This window comes from Prenolepis imparis, unplaced genomic scaffold (genome assembly GCF_030444845.1).
Source record: "Prenolepis imparis isolate NDT839.2.m4 unplaced genomic scaffold, iyPreImpa1.0 SCAF_177, whole genome shotgun sequence".
NCBI classification, from domain to species: Eukaryota; Metazoa; Arthropoda; class Insecta; order Hymenoptera; family Formicidae; genus Prenolepis; species Prenolepis imparis.
The window spans coordinates 2,397-22,388 of NW_028141335.1; the positions used below are offsets into that span (position 1 = coordinate 2,397).

The 19,992-nt window shown below is 29.5% G+C and overlaps 1 protein-coding gene across 1 annotated transcript; it reads right to left on the bottom strand.

Moving 5' to 3' along the window:
* Positions 1 to 5,906: 5,906 nt before the first annotated feature.
* Positions 5,907 to 7,718, bottom strand: LOC145947885 (uncharacterized). Its single transcript, XM_083057665.1, has 5 exons — positions 7,633 to 7,718; positions 6,860 to 7,018; positions 6,665 to 6,780; positions 6,334 to 6,579; positions 5,907 to 6,025 (listed from the first exon to the last, which is right to left on the bottom strand). The coding sequence occupies exons 3-5, from the start codon at positions 6,762 to 6,764 to the stop codon at positions 5,907 to 5,909; spliced, it is 465 nt and encodes a 154-aa protein (XP_082913791.1). The 5' UTR covers positions 6,765 to 6,780; positions 6,860 to 7,018; positions 7,633 to 7,718.
* Positions 7,719 to 19,992: the final 12,274 nt, after the last annotated feature.

Genomic DNA, 19,992 nt, shown 5'->3' on the forward strand with positions numbered 1-19,992 from the left:
ATATGGGTCATTGCATCAAATAAAAATTATTTTTGGGCGTCACTGTCGCCGATCTTTTTGAAACTCCGTAAGTTTATTATTGATATCGAAAAACAACCTGTGCAAATTAAAAAGTTTTTTCACTAATCGCAAAATAATAGCATTCTGATATTCTAAATGGAAAACGAATATTTGTATCGAAAAGCTGAGATTTTTTTACGCAAAAAATACTATTTTGTATTATTCGATCAATTTAAAAGCATACTGAAATCAATAAAAGTAAAAAAGATTGAAAAAACGATAAATATTCCCCATATAATTGTGGGAAAACTAATAACTCAAAAAATTTTTAATTTGCACAGGTTGTTTTTCGATATCAATAATAAACTTACGGAGTTTCAAGAAGATCGGCGACAGTGACGCCCAAAAATAATTTTTATTTGATGCAATGACCCATATATATATATATATGTGTGAAACGTATATTGTGAGAACACTTTCAGTGAACAATTGTACATTATGTAGACCAAACGTCATTATGAGGACGGTCCTCATAATATTTTATACGCAACGTATATTATGTGGACCGGACCTCACAATTCCTTTACCGACTTTTGTATATTATGAGTACCATTTTTATAATTATACAAAACGTGCATTAGGAGGACTTCTTAATTTTTGTGTTTTGTATATTGCGAGGACCATCCAATTTAATTTGTAATAATTTGGACATGATAAAATTTGACAATCATGTTTTGTTCGTGCAATTTAATGCACATGAAAAGATATTACATACGAAATAATTTTAACACGATTATTTATGACACATTTCTATGTAAAAAATAATTTAAATAATTATTAGAAATAATTTAAACTTAAAATAGCGATTTATGCGATAGTACTATTTTGATAACACAAGAAATTATCGATTGAAAAAATGCAAATCATTATTTGTCATTGTCGTTTTAGTGTAAAATACATGCCGTTTCTTTTACAGTGCGATAGATTGGTATTAAAATAATATATTTTCTAATTTACGGCTAAGAGTTTGAGATCTTAATTTGTGGAATCTTTTTGATAACTTGAGAAATTGCTGAAATATGAATAATATTTATGGCAACAATATTAATTATAAAATATAAATTGTATATTTAATTATCATATCTTTATAGAATTTTTTTTCATATTTATAAATAAATTTATATTACTAAAAAATGAAATGATAATGTAAATAATATTGCATAATTTTTGTCAAACAGCGTAATTACTCAAACTAAAAATCGCAAATGATTGATCTCGAGCAATGTCAATTCATCATATATGCATGTAACATGTAATTACTTCATTCAAACATTTCAGTCCCCGTCTGGACTTTCTCTCTTCAGTGAAATTATAAAGATTACAAAGAAATGTATGTTATGTTGATAAACAAATAAAGTCAAAAATAAGATAAATAAGGTAAAAAATGATCAGTTCAAATTAGAAAAAAAGTAATTTTTTTATAATATAATTATAATATATTTTTTCATAGTATATGTTGCTTTTTACTACTGGAAACAATGTTATAAAATTAGTAATAACAATGTAATAACATGCTGACAGGAATAGTTAGCGAAATATATTTATAATAATTATACCAATATAACAAAAAATTATACAAATATAACAAATTTGTGCAATATATTAATACCCCTAAAGTGATAAATTTTAATACTCCTATCTTTGATATTTATCATTGATACATATTTACAAATGGTACAAATAAATATGTGCCAAAATAATAAAAATGTGAGAAAAATACAAAATGCAAAAATGACGATAATCACATCACATATCAAAATATGAAAAACTCGGGCTCGAGTTGTTTAACTTAAGTTGTTTAACTACTCACAAAGGATATTTTACAACTGTCCGAAACCGATTTGATTTTCTTTTAAATATGTTAAACACAAAAATCTAAAAGACACGTATTTTTTTATATGTTCGGATATTAAGATTTAAAGGGTAAAACACTTCTATAAAAAAACGGTTTTTCTTTTAGGGTCGAATATCGTCGAAACTATGAGATAGCAAAAAATGTTAAGCGAAAGTTTAATCTTTTGGAGAATACTTTAAAGTAAAAGAAAACATTTTTTTACTTTTATTTGTATTTTTAGTTTTTATCTAACATTTGACAAGAATTATGCAGTATTTACGTTAACACATTTTAACATTTAGTTATATAAAATCATTTATAAATATGAAATACGACTTTTCTATAAAAATTATAATTAAATATACAATTTATTTAATAATTAATATTGTTTCTATAAAAATTATTTATATTTCAGCAAAGTTTCAAGTTATTAAAAAAAATACTCGTTCATAAATTAAGATCTTACGTTTTTTGGGAGTAAATTAGAAAATATTTTATTTTAATATAGTATATTGATCTACCGCATTGTAAGATCAGCATGTGTTTTGTACTAAAACGATAGATAATGATTTGAAGAATAAAACCTCTTCAATCGATAATTTCTCGAGTTAAAATAATACTATTTCATAAAGCGCTATTTCTAAATTCTTTACGTCTAATGTAGAAATGTTATAAATTATCTTTTAAATTTATTTAATGTCTCTTCTAGGTAATATTTCTTTTATGTACATTAAATTGAACGAAACAGCAAATGATTTTATCATTTTATCATATGCAAATTATAGCAAAATAAATTGGATTGTCATCGCAATATACAAAAGACAAAAATTAAGAAGTCCTCGTAATGCACGTTTCGTATAATTATAAAAATGGTACTCATAATATACAAAAGTCGGTAAAGGAATTGTGAAATTCGGTTCACATAATATACGTTGCGTATAAAATATTATGAGGACCGTCCTCATAATGACGTTTGTCTACATAATGTACGATTGTTCACTGAAAGTGTTCTCACAATATACGTTTCACATATATATATTATATTATATATATGATATTTAAATATATATGTATAATATATTTAAATATGTCAAATGTTTTTGTCATTACTTACAATTCGCAGCAATACATTATTGATATCACAAGATGCAATATGGCGTTTGAAATAGATAAGAAGGACATAAGAAATAAAAGGAGCACGTAATGGGGATAATATATAATAGATTTCGAAGTATTTTTAACATATTTATTATATTTGTTTTGACAATTAATTTGAAAAATGTACTAAGTAGTTGATAACAAAATTATATTCTTTATATGAAACATAACATAACATTCTTAAGATATAACATTCTTTCTTTGTATTTGCTTATTTATATTTATAGATATAAAATTAATAAAGCAGTTGTTTGTTTATATTTAAAAAACTTACTAAATTTTTATTAGAATACAACAAAATATGTGATTATTTGTGATTACTACTTAATAATGTTGATCAATTATAATTGACAATAAGAAGATAAGAAAAATTAGTTAAAATACAAATCTATATTACTATTTGTATACACCTTACTTTTTAAGTATTTAAAAAAAAATACTTACATAAAAAATTAAAAAACTTTAACTGTAGAACAAATATGTAATTCTTTAAAATAAAAATTTTAGAAATATAGTATAATTGAAATATATAATTAAAATTGTTCTTACATATATGTATATAAATAATGTAACATTATAAAATATCTTGTATTTTTAAGAATTAAAAACAAAATATTTGAAATGTTCTTACATTATAATAACATACATTATTAGTATATTACAAAATATATTTTATAATGTAAGAATATTTTAAATATTTTGTTTAATTCTTTTAATGCATAGTATATGCCAAACATAAAATAAATCAAGTAAAGCTAAAAATAAAAAAACAATTAGGATTTTAAAGCTCTTTGCTTCTGCTTCTGATTCATTAGCCACGCTTTTATTGTGACAGCAGTTCTGCGTTTTAAAGCGATTGGATTCTTTTTAATTAATTCTTGAATTTCGTGCAACGAGGGTAACTTTTTCGAAATATAACTTCCGAACATATCCAATACAATCTTTTTTTCGGTTTCATTCCAATATACTCTTTTACATTTCCCATATGGTGATGCTAAGTAGAAAATAGAAAATGATAAATAAAATAAAAAGCAGAAAGTATATATTACATATGTATATATATTATTATATCACAGTTCTTACACTGTATTTTCTATAAAACTTACTAGAACGCTTTTTTTTCTGAGAGAAGCATTTTTCTGTATCAGTATCACTGTCGCTTGAATAGAAATTATTCACATCTAAAATTTTATATTAATTAAAATTAATAACAATAAAAAAATAACATAAGTCTGTATTATGTAAATTTTTCTATTATTAAAATTATATTTGTACATATTATAACTTTGAAAAGGCAAACTTTTATACTTTTTTCTAGATTTCTTATTTCGTTGATTTTGTTGTATAGAAATGTTATAATGTTAAACAGATAGAAATCTAAGAAGATAAGTCATATTTTAATATTTTATACTTATAATTTGTTGATAAATAAAATTTATTAATAATTCGATTATTTACATTATTACAAGTTAAACCTTTTTGAAGTAAAAATTAATTTGTAAACTCTATGTAATATTTTAGATTTTTTATAATTAATTTGTTTAAGAATTGCAAATAAACTACCTACCACAATTTGAAGTACTTGGAATCATATCATTTTTGAAAGCATTATTTATATCTTTATCATTTCTTTCTTCATCATTGAGATTATTTTCATTTTCATTTTTGCCACTTGCAGATTCTAATAATTTGGACATTCGTAAAATTTCTCGATGAACTACTGGCATTCTATAATGTTCACGATGAATTTTTTCTTCATGTCCCATGAAATTGGCAAGATCCGTAATTTCAATGTCCGTTAAGTTTAAGTTGACTCCTAATGTTGCTACATGCTTACGCAGAGTAGTACCTCGTAAAGTTTCAGGCTGATTAGCTTGACATTCAATTAAAAATCTGCGCATTAGATCACATGCTTTTAAGTATGCATGTTTACGACAATCCATATTAGGAATACCAAAAACATAAGGATTTGACAAACTAACACCGGCTTTTTTTCTATATTGAAGAATTAGTTCTACACATTTTTGTAATTCAGAATCCAATAAAACAGATACAGTACGGCTCAGCTTTCCACGTATTGTAAACCGCACATATTCCATCGCTATTTTTTGGCATTCTAATGAAAGTGCATTAAATTCATCTATATTCATTTTTGGATCAATTTTTTGATAATTCTTATAATCTTCAATTAAGGTCCTTTCCATTTCTCCTGCTCTTCGTCTATTAAATAGCTGTATTGATATTAATGTACTCTCAGAAAGCTTAAGCCAATCTTGGAATAAAAACGTTTGTTTTAGATTTTTGAAAGCTGTAGTACGTTGCATTTTCAAAAAGTTATCCAATTTCTTAATGTCGTCAATGGAAGGAAGAATAACTTTCTTTTTTCTTTTTAATTGTTGTTGTGTTTCTAAAGCAACCTTATTGACTGCTGGGCCATATTCATTATTTAACAACGTTAAAAAATTTTCTACTTGTTTTTGTTTTACAACATTGTCTTCGAATATTGTTAAAGAAATTAATGTTTTTCCTGCAGTTTTTAATAATGTGCCTAATGAGGTTGCTAATGACGGAATTTTGTAAGTTTTTGTGGAAGAATCAAAACCAGCAAGAACATTTATGACGTCGATGCATATTCTATAATATTTTGGATGATAGACTGATGATAAATCATCTATATCTTGACAATGCTGTTTAATTTCTAAAAGAAAGCGACCAAGTTGCCTCAATCGCTGTCGTATCATATCATGATGATGTGGAGATGGATATTTTAGACAAAGTTTATTTCCATGTTCCATAATTAATTGATCATAATGAATAAGACGTGTTATTCTATCGTCACGACATCGTGGCATTACTATTTGGCGTAAAACATTGTTGGCCTGGCTTGCGTATCTACCCATGATTTGCCGACTAAGCACATGACAAACTTTAGTACCTCTACGTTTTTGATCAATACAATGTGCTGTATGGTGCCTTAAATTCAGTTTTTTGAAGAATCCTTTACATTTTGGGCAAGCGGTGTAATCTCGTGCAGTTTTTAGATTTTTCAGCAGGTCTTCTGCAAATTATCAATTCACCAGTATTTACGTCATTGCTAACGTTATAATAAAAATCTCCTTCCTTTCGCAACATGTTAATCAAATTTTTTCTTTCGTTACATTGTTTTGGTAAGTCACTGAAATCTTTCACTCGTTTTTCGTGTTTATGTTTTCTTTCTAAGTGCCGACTAATTTTTGATTGCCATGTTTTGCAAAATAAGCAGAAATGTTTTCTAAAAATACGTTTAGATCCTTTTGATGGAGCTGATTCGATATACATTTCTTCATCATTGCGCGATGATTTGCCGTAAATATTGGTTGTTAATGAAACATTAAATCCTGAATTAACGGAATTATTGAAAGAATTACTTTTTCTTAAAATTTTATTTGCAGATGTATTTAAGACATGTTCATCATCTTCCTCAGATGAATGTTTGGATGGAACATATTCACTGTGTGAATCAGAAAAGTCACTGTTATCTTGAGAATCTAAAACAATTAAAGTACTAACGTTAATGTTAATTGAAATTTACTTGTTTAAATAATACTAAATTTAAATAAAAAAATTAATTACGTTTTATTGGAGAATGAACCATAAAATTTTCATCATGTAGTTGTTTAGAATCATTGAAATTAGTTTTCTCTGTTAAATTGTGTAATGTATCATTTATCATCCCTTCATTGTTGTTCCTAAAGTTTTATATATATTAAAGAAAATTATTAATCACATATAAGACATTAGCGCATTCTTAAAAAATGACTGCCTTACCAATCTAATCCAAAAGTTGAATCTTCTAATTGTTTATCCTCAATATCTTCGCATTGAGGTACTACTAATTCATTTTCATTCCAACTCCAAGTCAATTCATTATTTAATGACTCCAATGACTCATTTATAGCTGATATTTCACTTTTCGTTAACAGCTCACTATTATTTAAACAGAATATATATATAATATTGTTAATAATAGTTTTATAAGGAATAGTTCTTTTTAAACACAGGAATGCAAAATATTATTTCTCTAGTTTTTATGCTGAATGCGATACCGGTTTCAAAAATATTCCATCACAATTTTGAAAAAAACTCAAGGTCAAGATTGTATAAAAAGAGTTTTTGATGTACTTTAAGATGTTAAAACTATGTGACATAAAAGTTTTCTCTTTTTTAAATATAGTTTACTATTAAGACTATTAACCTTTAAAAGAAATTTTTGTGTACATTATTGTTAATAAGATTTTCAAGATTATTTTAATTACTTAAAAAATTTCTAACACGTTATACATATATTATAGTTATATTATAGTTATAACATAAAGTGCGTCCAAATAGTTCTTTTTTTACAATTTTAATTTCTTAAAATTGTAACATGATAGAACATTTTTGAAGCCGACATCGTATTCAGTATTAAAAAATTATAAGAAATGATATCTAGCATTTTTGCGTTTTTTTTATTAAATTGTGTAATTTGTTTTGATTATTATTAGTAATATATGTGTGTGTGTGTGTGTGTGTGTGTGTGTAATACAAAACTTTTTATTTACCTTTCATTCAAAGAAGTTGCTACTTTTTTCTTAGCTGGTAATATTAGTATAGATGTAGAAAAAGGAACATTACTAATAATTTTGGGTCCATTATTTGGAACTTTATCAAATACAGTTTTTACAATAGTATTTTTATCTATAATATTATCTATAGTGTTATTTATAGTATTATCATATATATTTTCTACAATAAAAATACATTTGGCATTTAAGTTAGAATAATTGACATCTGTAATTTCAGATAGAAATTCAAAATAGAAATTTATTTATAATTTCATGTAACAGAAAAATTTAAAAATTCGAAAAGCGCACGTATTAAATATATATCTGATATTATTTTGTATATGTATATATTCTGATATTTCTAATGTTTTCTGTGTTACATGCCACATAAAATTATCAATAAAATTCTATCTGGAATTTTGTCACGAATTATGAACTTTCTAAAGTGATCTTGAAACTGTATTACTAATTCAATGTTTTTAAGTTGTACAAAATATAAAGAAAATTATTATTATTTGATTAATAGTTTACCTTTATCCAATAAATTTGTGTTTAAATTTATTATCAAAGATTCGTTGCTATTCGTGTACGATGCTGTTGGAGCATTATTATGTGGTCTTAATATGCATTTTGTAGACGCGCTCTTAACAATATTATAGCTTTCCAAAGATGTCTGAGATTTATCTAACTTTTCCTTATCTTTTAATATATCTTTTATCCTCTTGTCTTCTTTTTCTAGTAAAATTTGTACATAAAAAAGTAATTAAAATATATAATAATATTATTACGATAATATAACTACTTCAATTAATTTTTTAAGAATACTTTTTTAGAAAATAATAGTTCATATTTAAATCGTAGTAATGTACTGTTATAGCCATTATTTAAAATATAAGTTTTTGATATTATTTATTGTTTATAAATATTTTTACCACAATTTGATCTAATTAATATATATAATATATATAAATATATTCAGAATAGAAATGTTATCACAATTTGCTTAACATTTAAAAATATTTCTTGTTGATAATTATCAATATTGTAAATTAAACTTTTAGTTTATATAGTTAATTCAAAATTTTAATTGTACACTTACTTTCTGATGTAACTGACACGTTAATAGAACTTATAGCACAAGCTGATGAATCAAGTTGCGTTTCTGATACATCAGTTAAAACAGAAGATTGCATACTAATTGTAAGATTAGAATTTTCAATTTCTTTCATAAAAGTAAACTTGTCTTTTTTAAAATCTTTGATTTTTACTTGCGGAACGTTAGTCTTCAGGTTTTGTGTTAATTCATTTAAAATTTGATAATTACCTACAAATATAAATAAACAGACTGTATTACAGCATAAAATTCTTTAAATAAAAATCGATTTATGTTATTTAAGATAATCTAATGTAATTTAACTCACAATGAATAGCAATAAGTTGCACAGTCTCCTTATTAGATTTTTTGATAAATAAACATTTATAATGCTTTTTCTGCTTTTTCTTCGTAAGATCAGTATATTTGCAAACTTTATATTGACCATTATCTGATAAAATAATAGCAAACTTTTTTTTATTCATTTTATACAAGAGATCTTACTTTTTATATCATATAATATTGTACAACCTTATTGTCTATATAAAGGTTAGGGTTAGGTTAGGTACACTGCCTGAGATATACTGCGATGCGGAGGAAATATAGGCGAATACTCATGGCGCCATAAACCAGCAGGGGCTGATTGCAGATTTAAGAATGAATTCAACCAATCGAATTTCTTATGCATATGCGTTATGCGTTATGCAAAAGTTTGTGCTCGGGCCTTTACTGAGCTAATTACCGAACGTTTAAATATAGTACGCTAGGCTTAGAACATATATAAATGAAAGGGGAATAGCAGTCTGAAATGTGTCCCAAGGAAGTGAGACAGAAAATATGGTTGCCTCTCTCTCGTGATTAAGTAGCCGCGCATGCGCACTTTCGAGCAATAAGCCACTACTTACTACAATAAGCGGCTACTTAATCACGAGAGAGAGGGAACCATATTTTCTGTTTCACTTCCTTGGGACGTTTTTCTGTCGAGAACAATAGGGATTCCCCTTCCATTTATATATGTTCTAAGACGCTAGGGCGATAAAGAATACGCGCGTGATTTATTAGAAAGCTCATTCAAAATAATATTAAAATAATATTGAATTACAAAAAATATATTATTTACTTTAAATATTATGTTAAATTTTATTTACTATTTCCTCTTATCGCATTGCATAATTATAAATTTAAGATGAAATATAAATATATTTTAATTGTTTATCAAATAATTGTTTATGTATTGTATTATGTTATGTATGTATATATACAGTCCTATGAATAATATAATGATAATAATTGAATATATAGCAATAATAGAATATAATAAAATATAATAATATAGGTATAATATATAAGAATATAATAATAAATTATATAAATATAATACTAAATAGGAATATAATAATAATTAATATATAATTGTATAAATTTATAATTATATATAGTAGATATAACATAAAGACATATACATATTCAATTGTATTTATAAAAATGTGCAAAAAATAAAACACTATATAACACTATAACAAATATAACACTAAAAATAAGTAGCTAGTAGTAGAAAAAAATGTAGTATAAAAAGATGAGAAAGAGAGAATAAACAAATGAATTATTCCTTAATGTTAAAAAATTTTAAATGTAATTCTTTTAATGTATTTCTATGTATTTCATTGGATACATGATACAATTTTTGATATAAAAGAAAATAAGATGCTCTCTATATTGCTTGGTAAAAAATGCACTAAAATAATTGTGTTTTCTCACAAATAACCATAGTAATAAAATTTTTAAAAATAACAATAAAATGTAGAAAAATGCAATATAAAATTTTAAATTAATCTAAAAAAAATTCAATTTGAAGAAATTATAGTAGTAATCTATCTATTCTACTAAGCATGCTTGGAAAGCAAGAACAAAGGAGGACGAAGGAGGACGCTAGAAAAAGCAGGACAGAGAGAGAGAGAGAGAGAGAGAGAGAGAGAGAGAGAGAGAGAGAGAGAGAGAGAGAGACAATAAAGAATATGATCCTCTAATAATACTACTATTTTGTGAAGACTCCGAAAATCTAATATTTAAAAGCGACTATTTAAATTAATGAAATTAGTTTGAAAAAAATACATCTATTATTTTATAGAGTTAGAAAGAATTTATAAATACAATAAAAAGATATGTCGTTTCAATGAATTTTGCTATGCCTAAATAGATATTGGGAATTTACACCCATAAGATAAGTGGTTCGTGAAATAGGAATTTCTGGATACTTTGAACCGATAAAAAGCTCTTTTATCCTTTGAATCGTTATCACCGCTTTAACACAAAATTCTAAAAAATACACCGGCTTTTTTACAATAAATAACGGCGGTAAGTCGATATAAAAATAAAATTCTGTCTAATTTACATTTAAATAGCTTGAGATAGCGATTCACAAATTTTTACCGAACCACAAAATTTAGAATGAAGACAATCTAGAAGAAGCAATAAGGAATGCTTATGTATGAAAATTGTATATTCGAACATCTATAAATACTATACTGTATACATATTGTATAATATGCATATTATATATACTATATACATGTCAAAAAAATAGCATAGTGAGAAGACGGAGTAAAATAAAGCAGAGTAAACGAACAGGCAAAAAAGAGATTACGGGAAAAAATAAAGAAAAGTAAAGAAAGCATAAAAGATAATAGACAGAATGAGATAATATTATATTTATGTATATCATAAGTATGATTGAAAAATAGCAAAAATAAGTATCTATAATAAGAAATTGTTCTTGGGCCTCACAATAAACATTATGTATTTTTTTTATTTTTGACGATATTTTATTTTTAATAATGTATATTTATATAGTTAATTCTGTCAGAAGCTCTAATTTGTATTAAAGATACTAAATACACAAAGATATTTCAAATTAAAAAATATAATTGTATTTTATCATAAAATAAAGTATCGGTCCTCGATATATACGATCACTGTATAAAGACAAAAATGCTTAATAACTTTGAAAAACAATATACATATATAAAATTTCATTGATATACTCATCTACATGTGGATGTATATCTATGTATGCGAAAAAATATATGTATTAGTGTCGGTCCTCACAATATACCATTCACATATATATATATATATGTATATATAATATACATACAGAGTGTCCTATTTATGATGCACGCAAATATCTCTTAAAATATGCACGATACGGAAAAACGTTTCAAATAAATAAATTTAAGAAATATTTTTATCGGCTCTCAGTATTTAATAAATATAATAAATAAATATGATTTTTTAAAACGACCAATAGAGCCAAGCACGAAAATTAATTCTAATTTTTAGAACTGTATCTCTTGGTTTGAGATTACTAAGTTCCATCAATTCATAATCCTCGAACTTTACAACGGGAAAATAGGCGAGAAAAATATAGGTCCGAAAAGTCGCTGAAGCGGGAATTGATGGAACTTAGTAATCTCAAACCAAGAGATACAGTTCTAAAAATTAGAATTAATTTTCGTGCTTGGCTCTATTGGTCGTTTTAAAAAATCATATTTATTTATTATATTTATGTTTCAAATAAAGTTATATGATTTGATTCAAAGGAGACCATAAGATGGTGCCATTTATTTTACCTTGGATAGTCATAAAGGTCACGTGAAAGAAACCTTCAATTTAAATGAAACTACCTATTTTTCATTTCATATTCTTGTAGCTTATCTCCAGAGCTTTCGAAAACATGATAAAATATTTTTTCATGTACTTTTAGAGTTATAAGGTTTGAAGTTTATAATTTTTGACGTAAAATGAAAATATTCATTGCAAATATTCATTTTTCAAGTCTTACCCTAATACTTTTATTCGTAGGCTAATGAAAACAATTAATTGGTGTAAAGCAAACAGATAATTGTTTTTAAATAAAATATGTAAATTGGTACATGCAACTGCCAATTTTTTTTAAAAGTAACTATGTTTTCTTTGCACCAACTAATTAGTCTCATTATTCCGTGTATAAAAATGAAAAGATGATCGAAAAATAAGTATGTTACATGATATTTTAAATTTTACGTCTAAAATTGTAAACTTCAAACCTTATAACTGTGAAAAAGTACATGAAAAAATATTTTATTTTAGTGTTTTGGAAAGCTCTCGAGATACGCTACAAGAATATGTAAAGAAAAATAGGTAGTTTCATTGAAATTGAAGGTTACTTCGCGTGACTGTTCGAACGCGTGACAGAGTTTGGTTCAACAATATTGTTGCTCCCAATGACATCGTTTGTCATGAGCAATAGAGACGCGACAATAAATTCTGACACTCGAAATTAAAGGTGACAACACGAGCCAAACAGCTGATAATTTGTAAACACCACGCGCGCGGACTCGAGATCCCGGGTCAACGACCGCCGACGGCATTTTTTCTGTGTTTTCGCGAGCAGCGGACGGTTAAGAATATCGGCCCGAATTCGCGACGAAGGACGCTATGCGCACACGCAAAAGAATAGGAAAAAACCGTTTAAACAAACCGCCCGTAAAACCTTTAGGACAGATCGTCTCTTGCCTTCTCACGTTAAGCATCGAATCGCCTTCCGTATAATTAGCCGCTATAATTCTGTCGCTCGCAGAACGTGCCACTCGAACAATCGAACGCTTTCTCTCGAAGTCGCTCGCTTCGATACTCGCGTTGCCGCAAAGTTCGGAAACGGACAAAGTTGTATTGCCTTTTTTCTTGTGTTTGTTCTCACGGAAGTGCATAATAGCATGAATAAAAATATTCCTCGTATTGTCGAGATTCTGGAAAAGCGACGACAAACAAAAATTGCAAGAACTAGAGAATCTCGGAAAGTGAATGGACGGCAAAAATGTAAAAGGGAGTCAGGAATAGATTGTCATTACGGTCCGCAATCACAAAAACCTGATCTTCTACCCGATGTTTTTGAACAACTTCGACAAAATCATTTGGAAAAGTTGTTTGAAAATGGGAAAAATTGGAGACAAATCGAACGTAATACAATAGAGCAAAGTGATTCAGATTTGTGGCATTCATTGAGACAGGAACTGTTGACGGCGTCTAATTTTGGAATCGTATGTCGCATGAGACCGACAATGTCTTGCGCCGCGACTGTAAAAAACATTTTATTTTCTCCCTCTATCGATACTGCGGCTATGAAATATGGTCGCGAAATGGAAAAAATTGCGAGAAAAGAATTGGCCGTAACATTAAAGAAAGAGATAAAAACCAGCGGATTATTTATTGATATTAAAAATCCATGCTTGGGTGCTTCTCCTGACGGACTCATAGATAAGGATAGTCTGGTAGAAATAAAATGTCCTTTATCAGCTGAGCATTTAACAGCGGAAGAGGCCATAAAAACATTGCCCCAACTGAAAGGCATCTTTGATAAGAAAAATCCAGATAAGATGAATCAAAATCACCGATTTTTCTATCAAATTCAAAGCCAGTTAAATATAACGCAGCGAGATTATTGTATTTTCGCTGTGTGAACGCCAAAAAGCTTGAAAATAGTACGTGTTAATAGGGACAATGCATTTTGGAGTAATCAAATGCTGCCCTTTTTAACACGTTTCTATTACGATTGCATGCTTCCGGAAATCTTGGATAGTCGGCATAATCGACATATGCCAATTAGAAATCCAAGCTATATAGTAGAAGCTCAACAAGAAGTAGCTAAAAAAAGAATTAAACGAACAAGTCTTCCACAGTGTAATGTAGAAGATGAAAACATTGCCAAAAAAAATAAATGTATCGAATCAAATATTGTATCAATGGAAGCAACTATAACTGCTTTGAATGTAGAACAAGATGATGATTGCATCGTAGTTAGTTACTCAAAAAATACAGAAGAACTAACAGAACACGATATGGCAAAGCAAAAAGAATTTTTAGATAATTCGGTTGCTCCTTTTTATTTAGTAAAGGAAAATGTATTACCTTTACATAGTAAAATAAATGACGAATCATTGGACCGATTTTTGCGCGTCATAAGAGATAATTCTTGTTTTGAAACACAAAGTGTGCTATATTTGGAATATCCTCATATAATTGAAGCAAGTCGTAGCGACAAAAGCTTACAAATTATTGGAGGAAATTGTAGTGATCACTGGCGATGTATTTCTTTTGACGGCACCAAGCTTCGAGTATACGATAGTCTGCCCAATTGTACATACAATAAATTGGTGTCTAAAGAAAAAAATTACATTCATCGCCGTTATCCACAAATAAATATTATAATATTTGAAAAGGTTCAAGCACAACCTGATGGCATATGTTGTGGAATCTATGCTGCAGCATTCGCTACAACTATAGCTTTAGGAGGAAATCCTTGTAATGAGACATATTCAACTGATGTTAAACGTATAAAGCAACATTTTTTAAAAATTGTAGCAGAAAATAAATTGTCGCCTTTTCCTAAGTAATAAAAATTTATCATTATATTAGAAATGTGAAATTCTAATAAATATCGTTGCAAAAAAGTGTCTAATGCAAATGTCTCATTTGCAATTAAAATCGGAGAGACGAAAAAAATACATACATTATGGTTGCGTTCTCACGGAAATGGGCGATGGAGGGGCCCATTTCATAAAAATATATTGTATATTATTAAATAATATTCTGTTATATGATATTACATTTAATCTAGTTTAAAAAATATATTCCAGAGGCGATCTATTCGTAAGCTGGTTGTTTGAATACATTTGCTACTTTCTCAATTATTGATAATAGAAGAAAAGCGAATTGTGCGTACTGCATACATTGTAATTTATAGAAAATTACAGGTAATATCAATATATGTACCATACACATGTATGTGTATATGTATTTGTATATATGTATGCATCTATGCATGCATTTATATATGTAAGAAATATATACATATATACACATGTATAGACGTATATATCCATGCATAAGTTGACCTTGAAATGACCTCTAAATTTGACCTCTAGGTCAAAGTCACCATCAAGTGCCTTATTTTCCCTAGAAAAAATTTTTTATATATAACAATATAAAATTATATAGAAATATATAAAATTATACATATAATCGCAAAATTATATGAAATATGTCCATACATAATTAGATAACAGTGCTTTTTGTATATAATTATATAAATTTATATACATATATAATAAATAAGTATTTTTTCATATATATAAATATAATGTTTCATATATAATTTGACATGATTGTACATGAAACCTTATAAAATTTATATATAAATTTATATAATTATATATAAAAATGGACATATTTCACATATAATTATGTATAATTATATAATTATTTATATATAATTATATATAAAAAAATTTTTTCCCGGGTTGAACCCTACAACTTTTATATTTTGTTCATAAGACCGCTATTTCTTGGATATAATTGGCCGTTGCCGGACTTTTGAACCACCTTGTATATATACGAGGGCGGTCCGATAAGTACTTAGCCTCACCGCCCGATGGTGCCAGTATCACAAGAGAGATTTACTATCGTGTAGTACATTCTCGTAGACGGCTACTGTCAAAATTTCAACCGAATCGGACTCGTAGTTTTGTTTTGACCGCGTGTGGGAGCGAGCGTGTCCACGGATTTTAGAAAAATGGAAAAAGAGCAATATCGGTCGGTGATTCGATTCTTGTTTTTGGAAGGGAAATCGCGCAGCGAAATCAAAGAGCGCTTGGATGCTGTGTACGGTGACTCTTCTCCTTCGATGGCGACCGTCAAAAATTGGTTTAACGAGTTTCAACGTGGTCGCACGTCGGTTTTTGATGAGCCACGCTCAGGTGCCCCGAAAATGGCTACCACGGAGGATAACGTGACAAAAATCCACGATCTCGTATTGGCAGACCGCCGATTGAAGGTGCGCGAGATAGCTGAAACAGTGGGCATCTCAAAAGACCGCGTGGGTCATATCCTGCATGAAATTTTGGGCATGAGAAAGCTGTCGGCGCGATGGGTGCCGCGTTTGCTCACTCCGGACAACAAGCGCAACCGTGAGACCATTTCAGAGCAGTGTTTGACGCTGTTTAAGCGCAATCCGAAGGAGTTTCTGCGTCGTTTCGTGACCGTCGACGAAACATGGATCCACTGGTACACACCAGAGACCAAGGAACAGTCGAAACAGTGGACTTCACCCGGCGAACGTGCTCCGAAGAAGGCGAAGACCGTCCTATCGGCCGGAAAGGTGATGGCCACAGTTTTCTGGGATTCACAAGGTGTGATCTACATCGACTACCTGGAGAAGGGCAAAACGGTCACAGGGCTCTACTATGCCGAATTATTGGGCCGATTCGACGCCGAATTGCAGAAAAAACGGCCCCATTTGGCGAAGAAAAAAGTGCTCTTCCACCATGACAACGCACCGGCTCACACCTCCGCCGTCGCCACGGCCAAATTGGTCGAATTGCACTACGAACTGCTGCCCCATCCACCGTATTCTCCAGATTTGGCCCCGTGCGACTTTTTTTTGTTTCCAAACTTGAAAAAGTCACTCGCCGGGCAGAAATTTGAGTCGAATGAGGAGGTCATCGCCGCGACGGAGGCCTACTTTGCAGACTTCGAGAAAACGTATTTTTCAGATGGGTTAAAGAAGTTGGAGCATCGCTGGGTCAAGTGTATCGAGCTAAAAGGAGACTATGTTGAGAAATAAATCGCCACTTTTCCAAAATTTTCGTTTTTCTTTTGTAGGCTAAGTACTTATCGGACCGCCCTCGTATCTATATATATATAGTAGACTATATATTCCCTTTGAAAAATACATGAAAATATGCACGTCAAAATATATAAGCAACATTGTGTTCAAACTATGTCATAAAGATAGACACATTTATATATGTATGTTTTACTGTCATTGACACGCTAAACGCGTGTGCGAGATGACAGTAAAAATATATTATGTTGTCTGATTTCAATATGTTGAACACAATTCTAAATTGTTTTTTGACATGCATGTAAATATTAACATATGGATTACTGCCGATAATAGCGGAATTAAAATTGTCGGTAATTATCGACAATTTTAGTTCCACTCAGATGAGGGCGCAAATCCGTCGGAGTTCGACCGTCACTCCGGCATCCCCTTAAGCTACGGTTAACCTCCTGTTCTACCGTAAATTTTAGTCTGTCATGGTATCCGTTAAAACTATCCACAATCCGTACCATGTTCTCCCTAGAGGTGGTTAATAATATGTCGTCCACATATCGGAAGTAGAACGTGCATCTTATGTTTAATAGATCGAGAACTGTGTCTTCCAGATCTCGCATGACTAAATCAGCTATGATTGGAGACAATGGAGACCCCATAGGAGTCCCAATATTATTATCACACCCTCAATTTTTCAATAAAAATTTGGAATTAATTATCAATATACTAATAAGTAACGGTTACCCTCTTGACCTCATTTTTAATAGAATTAATCACTGAGTAGGACATCTCATTTCCAAAAAAAGCATTGTTGGGCTGCGGACCGGGCCCGTAACCGCCGCGGTTACTTGCCTGAATTTCGAAGCCCCGAAGGCTTCGCGGAACAACAGCTTTTTCTTGTGAATTCCGCGGGCCCCCTTGCCCCTGAGTAATCAAAGGCTTAGGGCGAGTGACGGGACCTGCCGAATTTGCTTTGCGGCCGAATTCAGTCTCGTTAGAGAACGCGATCGATTCGAGTATAAGAGCGACGTTATAGAAAGTTCGAGAGTGTGAGAGGAAGAGAGAGAAAGAGAGAGTGTGTGTGTGATACGCGAGTGCGCTAAACCTCGAGTGCAAGATCAAGGGTCTGAACCATAGACGTATGAATATATCTGGACGGAGCCTTCTGGCGCGGGGGGTGAAGATTTTAGGGGAGGAGGGGGCCGCCATATTGTCTGGCGACATTAGTGCTGCTCCATAGGTATAGAACAGTGTCATTGAATTATTTTATTGTGCGAAATTAATTTATTACACGAAAATATTTAAAAATGCCGTTTTGTGTTGCAATCGGCTGTTACAATAAAAGTTATCGCAAAGCTAATGATAAAAATCTAGTCTTTCTTTCCCCGAATCCAATAACACAATTCTTTTTCATCAACCAATTGAGATGCAGTGATATATTTTTGTTATTTATATGAAGAACCGTAATTCTCATGATTCAGATTTTTTTAAACGAATTAAGAACACTTTTAGCTATAAAGTGGTCTCGTGGTATTACATATATATGATCAATATTGTTATAATAAAGTTGATTTTAATGTTTATGAGTGTAATTCATATATATATATATATATATATATATATATATGTATAAAATATATTTAGGTATAAAGTTATTTTCAATAATTTTTCAAAAATTTTAATAAATTATATTTTATATAATTATGACTTTATAGCTTAAAATGTTTTAATACGTTTCAAAAAAGCCAAAATATGAGGATTATGGTTCTCCATACAAACAATAAAAATATATCATATTTTGCATCATTTATATTAAAAGATATAAACTTTTAATATAAACATAGAAAATTATTTTCAATTGCGCACAATTGTTGAATTAATGTTCTATTCTATAAAAGTCTGTTCTCATGCAATAGAAGTAGAAATAAAATATCATGATATGTCACATTTCAAAGAGAGCGCCAAAATGTCGCCAGACAAGATGGCCGATCCCCCGCCGCGCCAGTATCGGTCCCCTCGCCCTAAAACTAACTTTACGCTCCGTCCAGATATATTCATACGTCCATGGTCTGAACCCCCCTGTGATGCAGGGATACGCGATACCCGCGAAAGACAACCGCATCCGAACCTCCAACCGAGCAGACTTTGTGATCGGAGAGGCGAGAACAAGCATTATAAACAAACAAATCAACTCAAGAAAAATAAAAGAGACAGAGGAATCAGTAACAAAAAAATTATTTGTTATACCTTACATTAATAGGATCTCAGAAATCATTTTCAAGCTAGTTGGGTCGATTATTCTAAACTCGTATTATTTATCTACTAGCGACTTGAATAATTAATCAAGATTTTGACATACTCCTGGACCTAGATATGGAGTATACACATCTATTATATATCGAGCCTTTATATTCTTAGTGTTTAATTCACGCCGGCGGAAAAAAGGCGTTATTTACAAATAGTTGTTTATCAAGGCAGAGAAAAGTATAGAGTCGAAGGGTCTGAATAGCTCAGTTGGTGAGAGCAGTCGCCCGGCAAGCGAAAGGTCTCGGGTTCGATTCCCGATTCAGCGACTTTCGGATCTATATTTTTCTCGCCTACATTTCTTTAG

Coding starts and splice junctions, on each gene's coding strand:
- LOC145947885 (XM_083057665.1), bottom strand. CDS start 6,764: ATGATAAATGATACATTACACAATTTAACAGAGAAAACTAATTTCAAT. Junction 6,580..6,664: donor GGTTCATTCTCCAATAAAAC/GTAATTAATTTT, acceptor TAATTGTTTTAG/ATTCTCAAGATAACAGTGAC. Junction 6,026..6,333: donor TCCATCAAAAGGATCTAAAC/GTATTTTTAGAA, acceptor ACTGAATTTAAG/GCACCATACAGCACATTGTA.